At 44.9% G+C, this 8481-nt stretch overlaps 1 protein-coding gene across 1 annotated transcript; it reads left to right on the forward strand.

The window, feature by feature from the left end:
* Position 1: 1 nt before the first annotated feature.
* Positions 2-4427, forward strand: RPL22 (ribosomal protein L22; the record flags this gene model as incomplete). Its single annotated transcript, XM_019660362.1, has 3 exons — positions 2-94; positions 1961-2085; positions 4154-4427. Coding segments are annotated over 3 exons (363 nt in total), but the record flags the coding sequence as incomplete, so codon positions are not given.
* Between the last annotated feature and the right edge of the window lie 4054 nt (positions 4428-8481).

Here is an 8481-nt window from a genome sequence, read left to right on the forward strand (position 1 = left end):
GGCTAAGGGAGGCAAAAAAAAGAAGCAGGTTCTGAAGTTTACCCTCGACTGCACCCACCCAGTCGAAGATGGAATCATGGATGCTGCCAATTTTGTAAGTTTACACCCTTGATGCCACTCAGGACAGTAACGAACCTTTTGAGATGTTGCTGAGAAAACTTACTGGAGCACGTTTCTGCTTTGGGCGCGTAGGCAACTGCAGTTCCGGCTCTGTGTTGAGCTCTCTCTGGACTGTGGTCTAGTTACTTGTTTCTCTGTCTTGAGTTCTCTCGTGGAACAGGTGTGAGAAAGAAATGAGTTGGGCTCTAGCACATCAGTGCCAGAGAACTACCTTCTTTTCCTCTTTTAGTGTCCAAAAATGACTTTATTTAAAAGTTACCAGGAAACAGGCACACATGCTCAGCTCCAGCGTCCCACTTGCACTCTGGTGTGTTCAGACATCAGCCATGGGCCCTGATGCCCACGGGCCAGGGGCTGCCTCCACCCTTGGCCTGACTGCTGGGCTGTGGAGCCCTGGGCAGATGGCAGCACCTCCTCCTGCTTTCGGTTTTACTAAGCATCAGAGCTTGTATTTGTGGTCAAGTGTCCTGCCTGCTGACTTGTAATTGGAGCTTGGTTTTTTCAGACCTTGTTCTGTACTGATTTTTTGCCCTCATATCTGCCCATTCCCCAATATTCTGCTATTTCACGTAAACCTAGAAAAATCAGCCTCATTGCCACGTTTTAACTCTGCAACTTGGTTTTGGCATTTCACTCTTTTCCTCTCTGATAACCACGCTTGGGGAATTCAGGCTTCTCGTTGTGCAGAAGCCTTGTAAATTTACATTTGTTCTTTAGTTTTCAGAGATCAACTATTGCCAAGACAATACCATTACAACAAGAATAATTTCCAAATACAAACATTTAACAGCTCGGCTTACGGCCACTGATTACACAGAATGCAATTCGGGTAACCTCTTGTAGCTTACTGCCCTTGTGTAGGTGCCTTTTGTGTTCCTGTCCTGTACGAAGTCCCTCCTTTGGTCCCTGAGTTCCTTTTCTGTGCAGTGACTTCTTGCTTTTCTCTGTGGCTTCTTTTCCCTCCTAACTTCCGTGGTTCCTTCAGTTTGTCTTGTGCCGCTGTCCGTTGTTCCCGCTTCCCTTCCTCTACAGCCACCTGTACATGTGATTGTCTTTCCTTCTAGAAGTCTTTTTAGGATAGAAAACTTGAGTCATTTATGAGTTAAGGTGCAAAAGTCAAGATTTCTGACCTAATTACTGTATGCCACCATCGGCATATTGTGTTGTAGGTTTTAAATAGAGGGCTATAGGCGTGTGGAGCTGAAAGGGACTTCCAAGTCATTGCAATAGAAAGAAAACTGAAAAGTGTCCTCTTTGGACAAAGACCCCTGGAGCTCACAGAGGTGAATGACCAGCCCAGGATGCCACAGGGCTTTGCCTAGAGTCCATCTCAGGGCTCCTGGGCTGCTGCCTCCGCACCATGCACAGGGCCTCTGAGCGGATTCCGATAGTTTTGGTCACTGTTTGCTGCTTTACTAGGCTGAAGGCTTTATTTTCTCTGGTTGTACTGAGGACAGTGCTTTATACCCCTTAGATTCAGAAGTTGCTTGAAACCTTGGTTGCCTGTACCAAGCTTGCAGTGGTTTGGCCCGGGGTTTCCTGCCTACTCTTTACCTTTGACCCGCGAGTCAGAGCCTTCATGTAGAGTGCATTTGACCTTGTGTGGAGCAGTCAAGTATGTTTCTGCGAGGATTTTGTTTTCATCAAGTCGAATAGTGCCATTTTCCAATTGCTATTCCTAGTTTTCAGACCTATAATCATAGCTAAAGATTCGCTGTCATTTTTTTAAAGACTGAACATTTGAACTATATTTGTTCAGTGTCAGGAGTATGAAAATATTCTGGTGAGACGGGTGAACTTTTGTCACTTCACTAATTGGTGCATTTGACGATTTTTACAGGAGCAGTTTCTTCAGGAGCGAATCAAAGTGAATGGAAAAGCTGGGAATCTCGGTGGAGGGGTTGTAACCATTGAAAGGAGCAAGAGCAAGATCACTGTAACTTCTGAGGTGCCTTTTTCCAAAAGGTACGGGGAGGGGGGAGTGCCACCTGCCTGCGGCCCTGTGCTAGATGCCCGCCCTCCCCCGGGACAGGCATGTTTTTGCTGCCTGCGATTTGTTTTGTGGTGGCATCTGTTAATTTCTGGAATGGTGCCCAGTGCGAGGGGGCAGTGAGTGAATGAATGAGTGTTGTTATGGTAGCTCAAAGGATTCAACTTTTGATAGTTTTTAAAAATTTGTTTTTCACAGGCAAAAGTATTTTAAGCAGTAAATACTTGCTTAAACGGTGTTGTTAAAAATGCAGATATTGTTTCCTCTGCCTCTAGATCACAGTGAAGAGCTTTCAATTTTAATTCTATTATTTGTTTTCCCTGTAAGTGTTACTAGGATTGTGAGGAATGTGAAATTTCAGTTTAGACTGAAGCCGTTTCATTTAATTTCTGTGGGTTATTTTTTTTCTGAGTCACATTAATTCATTTGCCCTGCTGTGTTACACACTTCTGGTTGTGAGGATGAGTTTAAAACATTTTACAAGTCACTGAAGAATTGGGCATATTTATACCTAGCTTCTAGCCCAGAGCCTGGAATATTAGGCGCTTTTAATCAAGTCGTGTGAAATCTGAAGGTGTGTTAGGACAGACTGGTTCTAGTTCAGCTTTTGCTTTTACTGTTGATGAGATCAGTCAGGAGATGACCTGAAAGCCTAAGGGAAGGACTCATCCTGCCTGGCTGAGTTATTCTACGTGCAGAAGGCGATTGGCTATATCAGGGCACCTGTACGGAGGGACTCCAGGGTGTACTAAACGTTCACTCGCTGGGCTTTTGCGGAGCCCAGGGGAAGATTCTGTTATCTCCCTGTGACCCGCTTCCGCATTTTCCAGCCTCGCGTGAGACTCTCTGGATACAGCTTTACATCCGTTTTCACAGATTTTCTGTTCTTTCCCCAGGACAGAGAGAAAGGAGGCTTAGTCTTCTAGTATAGCTTTCCTATCTTGATGATAAGTTTTATTTTTTTTAAACATTTAAGATGTTCCTAATCTAGAACTTTTTCTTGCTGGTCTCTGAACTTTTGCAGCTTTTCACCTAGCTTTCCCTCAACATTCTGTTATGAAAATTGTCAAACCACCTCATCTGAATACAATATGATAGAAATAATAAATGAAAAAAACAACTTTAGATGAAACGACTGAATTATTTATTTTTATGTAGGGAAAAATGGATAGGATTGAACTGAGATCTTCATATCTTTGTGAAGGCTGCTCGATTGGCATGAGTAACACTGTTGCACAGTGTTCAATTCTTGGAGGTGTGACTTCGTTAGTCTGCTGACATTTGGGTCCTTGCTGATGTGCTGGTTTTAGTTTGCCTGTGCTTCTCATTTAGTCGCAACAGTCTGACGAGATGAGTGTCATGAGGCCCGTTTCCTAGAGGGAGAAACAGGTTTGGAAAGGTTACTTAGCCCAGCAGTGGGTTTGCTTGGCGTTCGATTCCCTCGCCTTCTCCTTATGGCTTTGGGAAGATGCTGGAGTAGCCAGGCCAGAGGAGAACAGTGCTCTCACGGCAGATCTGGAGCCAGGGGGGTGGGGAGGCACTTGTCCCACAGCAGAAGTGAGAGTGTGTGTATATAACAGAGCCCCAAAGAGTAATTAATCCCCATAACTGGAACCACCTGGAAAGGAGGTAGGAGCTATGAGGGCTGAGGCAGTGAGTGATAGATACAGAGGGAGCGCTCGGAGCTCAGCGGAGGGAAGCCCAGTGCTTTCTCAGAAAAAGGTGTCATGGTCGTGTGCTTAATTGTCAAATGACTACGGAATCTTCTTCAGTGGCCTCTGAAAACCATTTTCTAGGTGTTTGCTATTGTTTCATGGCCAACTCTTAATCTCACCTGTTCTCATTTTTATTGCCAGTTTAGATGAACTGTGGCTATTTATTCTTGTTAGATCATTGGCTGGGTGTGTTTGCCTTATCTTTGCTAATTTTGAAAGGTAGGAAACACCTTGATTTTGAATGCAAGGGTTTCATAAAAGTTACAGTGTTTCCGAATGCAAGAAGGCCCTGTATCTGGTGGAGTTCTCAAGTGTTCTTTCTCTGCAGGTATTTGAAATATCTCACCAAAAAGTATTTGAAGAAGAACAATCTACGTGATTGGTTGCGCGTAGTTGCTAACAGCAAAGAAAGTTACGAATTGCGTTACTTCCAGATTAACCAGGACGAAGAAGAGGAGGAAGATGAGGATTAAAACTCATTACTCTGGAATGTTTTGTATGAGTTCTTAAATAAAACTGAGGAACCAAATTGGTGGTTTTCCTTGTATCTCTGCAGAAAATTGGAAATCATAGTAAACGGGCTTCATTTGGGCGGCCACTCACTTCTTTGTAATTAGACTTTTTCTCTGCTTGAAAATTTCAGTTCTCGTGATAGTAATACCAAACTAGAAGAGTTAAGTCTCCTGACGACGATGTGCCTCGAGCTGCTGGATTACGGGTGTGCAGATGTGAGCTTCAGTTAGTCACTGTTTGACTTTAAAAAGCGACAGTTCTACCTGGTGCTTTTCTCAGATTCAGGAGTGCAAGTGTGGAGACGCCTAAGTCAGTGAAAGCAAAACCACAGACTTCTTTCTGAGGTTCTCTTGTGGGGACATGGCAGCATCTATAAAAATGCAGGGTCCTGGGGCATTTGTCTTTTTTTATTTTTTGATTATAAATTACTCGATGCCCATAATTATCATGTATGTTAATCTGTTTTCTTTCTCTAGAAATAAAGTGTGGTCCTTTGGCGTTGCTGCATATTCTACTGCCCCCCAGGAAAGGGTTTGGAGAGCGACTGTAAAAGTCCCAGGTTTTAAATTTAAAGTGCACAAAAATGAATTTGTCAGTGGTGGTTTCTTCGACTTTGCAACACACGGTCACTTGGGTCTCCAGCAGGGGGAGCTGGAGATGAGGACTAGAGCTTCCAGATGTGAGCATCTGTGTGTGTCCTGGGTGGGGATTCTCTGCTGCCCAGAGCTGAGTCTCTTCACGGGCCAGGCATGAAGGACGTGATTCGGGGACAGTTCAGGCTGGTGTTGAGATGCCCAGGGAATAGTCGCTTCCATGCCATTTAGGCCATGACTGGATTTAATGTCAAGTCATTCTACAAACTGACGTTAAGCAGGACCAAACCGCAAGTGTTCCGCATGATTTGGGGGCAGAAAACGAACATGACGCCTCATCTTGGGATTTTGTTGCCATGTGTGCAGAGGCTAGAGACCTAGAGGCTGTAAAGATGGAATTGTTGCTGACAGAACATGAAGAGTGTGCGAGTGGCTTTGGAAAGAGACCCTTGATGCCTTAGGGTCGTAAAATCTTTTAAACAATTCTGCGGAAATGTATGCGTTGTCTTGAAATTACTGTGTAGAAAATCCATGTATTTAAGGAGCTTGCCTGCAGCTGATTTCCACACCTGAAATTTCGCGCGCTCAGCTCAATGCGTTGCTGGAAATGAAATGTTCGAGTCCTGCTTGGCTCCTATTTTAACATTCGGTGCTTCTTGGATCGAATTGAGTGTGTTGAGTGAGGCTTTGCAATTTCATCTGTGGTAAAGGCTCTAGCATTTTCTATTTCTATGCAAATTTCCTGGAGCAGAATTGTTTGCACGTTTCTCTGCCCTCAGAAAGCAGGGTTTCTTTCCAAATAACTGAGGCATTGGTTACTCTTTGTCCTTTCCCTGAACCGCTACTAGTAACTCTGTTAGTAAGTTTATGACTTGGGTTTCAAATTTTACTTGTTACATTGATGTTCCCCTGTAGTAATTCTTAGTGTGGCTGTAAAATATTAACCCTGGGCTGAAATTAGCATATACTTTTTTTAAAAACCACTCCCAGATTTTAAAACTTGTAATAAAATTGAGACTTAATTGGTTTTTCTATGCCTTTTTGAACTCTTGTAATTGAGTTTTGATCACATTTTATATTAAAGTGGCTAACACGTGGCTACTGTTATTGTGCAAGACCTTTTTTTTTTTTAAAGGATATTAATCTGTTTAGCAACAAAAATTTTGTTTGTCCTCACTGATTAATTGCTGTACTGACAATGACCTTGGTCTTCATTAAGCTTGAGAAGAAAATGTCCTTCTGTCCCCTTTTCTTTACTTGTCTTGCTGTGCCTCAGTGAGATTCTGCAGTTGACAGAACTAAACTCAGTGTAGAATTTCTTCAGATCTTTGCCAACAAATGACTTTTTCTGATGGAGGGGAAAATAGTGTGAACCTGAATTCCATTACACGCATTGCACCAGCTGTGCCTGAACCATATTTTAGTAGACCAATTTCCTCATGACTCACCTGTCTGATCTGAAATATTCAAGGCACAGGAACAGATTGGGTCATGGGGAGTTTCAAGCTGAAATTTAACATAAAAGAAGCGAAATAGGAGGTTGGCACAGTCGTTCTCAGTGGCCTCTGGTTCCCAACACCACATCTGCCTTGGCTTATCAACACCACTTGGCTTATCTCTGAAGGTTTAATACCTTGTTTTCCTTTCCAAAGCCTCAGTGATGCCCCCCACCCCCCACCCCCCGTGACTTGGACAGTCGCGCAAGTGCTTTTCTTTTCTGAGCAGGTGCCTTCCCAGCTCTCCAGGAAGAGCCAAGTGTTCAAATACACAGGTCCAAACTGTTCACCAGTGGTGCCTAGCTTGGTGAGCAGGAACACTTGTGTCAGAAACAGGGGGCGGGGGTGGGGGTGGGGGTTTCGAACGTATCCTATATTTTAAGATGGTCAAAATTACAGAATGTTCTGGGGTATTTAGACCTCAAGGCTTTTTAGGGGACACTTGATTTCTTGGGAGGTGAGCAGGACCCCAGTGAGGTTTGAATGGTGCCCTGGTCGTCACTGATAACCTCAGGCGAGCCTGGAAGTTGGCTTCGGGGCCCGCTTCCATTTCCTTCCTCTTGTTGCTGTGATCCTTCCTGTGACACCCCCCAGGCTTGTCAAGTGTTGGAGGCATAGCTGGGTGCTGGCCCCTCCCTGTGAGGGGGCACACAGCTGGGATGTGGGTCCCTGACGAGACGACTACAGATTTGGCAGTATCAAGGGGACAGTGACCTTGGACAGAGCCCAGGGCTGGCTGGGGTCAGAACCACCTCCGAGGGAGAGCCTGGGAGGGGTCCTGCTGGAGGTGTTGGCTGAATCCTGTTCTCTGGGGTAGTAAACTGGCTGCGGCTTCTCCCCGGAAGGTAAGGAAGGGTTGTGATCCCAGCAGGAGGCGGTGCCGAAGGAAGCCGGGACTCCGCCTTAGTTGAAGCCATAATGGTGCTTGTCTGGGAACAAAACCCTAAGAATGTGTAATCCAGACGTTTTCCCACCTTGGAGAGGATTTGAGAATCCACGTTCTTTTTCCTAGGCTGTTTCAGGTCAAGCTGAAACTTAAGGCTGCGCTGACTGCCAAGTGGTCAGCTGCTGCCATAGCTAGAACCCATTTAAGGGTTCTACAAGCACTTCCTCAGGTTCAGGGCCATGGCCAGGAGCCTGCCTTTCAGACGAGCCCCCTGCCCCTCCCCAGCAGCCCCAAGTGATTTGGATTTCCCGCCTTGAGAAAGAGCAAGCGAGGTTTTGGTGCATGGGCACTCACCCTTCATTTCAGGGGACACTGCAATCCTGCCAGTGACAGTATGACCCGCCTTTGAGGAGGCCCCGTCAGAGCTGTGACCTGCGTGACTGGCTGGGAGAGGTGTAGGAAAGTACTTCACTGCCCTTTAGAGGCCCAGTGTCACAGGGCCATCAGATGTCCACGCCGCGATCTGCTGCTGAAGGAACGGTCCCCACAGGACTTGGCCGGGATGAGCAATTCAGAGACTGAGGATGTGCCCGAGATCCTACCTACTGCAGCTCTGCTCTTGGGAAAACATTTTCCCTTGGTGCTTTTATAACATATATTTTAAAAATATAATTTGATTTTGAATTGTCACTGAGGTGTGATTATAAGCCCTTTGATAAGCAAACATGAGCATTTTATCTCCTGAAACTAACCTTTAATTACTTAACTCCTTGTTCTCAGAATTACAGAGTTAATTATTGAATTTTCACTTTTTTAGGGATTGCTTTTAACCTCAGGCATTTTTGGCCCATTGTCATTAAAATGCACAGCTATAGTTCAATAATAAGAGCTCCCCTTTTAAATATCACTGGAGATTTCTAGTCAAAAATCCATTTGTTTCTGCCATTCCACTTTTTGTTTTGTTTTGCTTTTGGTCCTTAAGTAATGTTACGTAGCTGCAGCGTGGGCAGGAACTCGATGGGGAAGAGGATCACGAGGGATGAGCATCAACTCGAATTTTTGCCAAATGGAGCAATTGGAACTGTTCATTCTTGACCGATGTCTTGACTTTCTCAGCCTGGCCTTGGAAATTGGAGCCAAGGTTAATGGGTGTGTGTGTGTGTGTGTG

This window comes from Hipposideros armiger, unplaced genomic scaffold, assembly GCF_001890085.2.
Source record: "Hipposideros armiger isolate ML-2016 unplaced genomic scaffold, ASM189008v1 scaffold_316, whole genome shotgun sequence".
Taxonomy (NCBI): domain Eukaryota; kingdom Metazoa; phylum Chordata; class Mammalia; order Chiroptera; family Hipposideridae; genus Hipposideros; species Hipposideros armiger.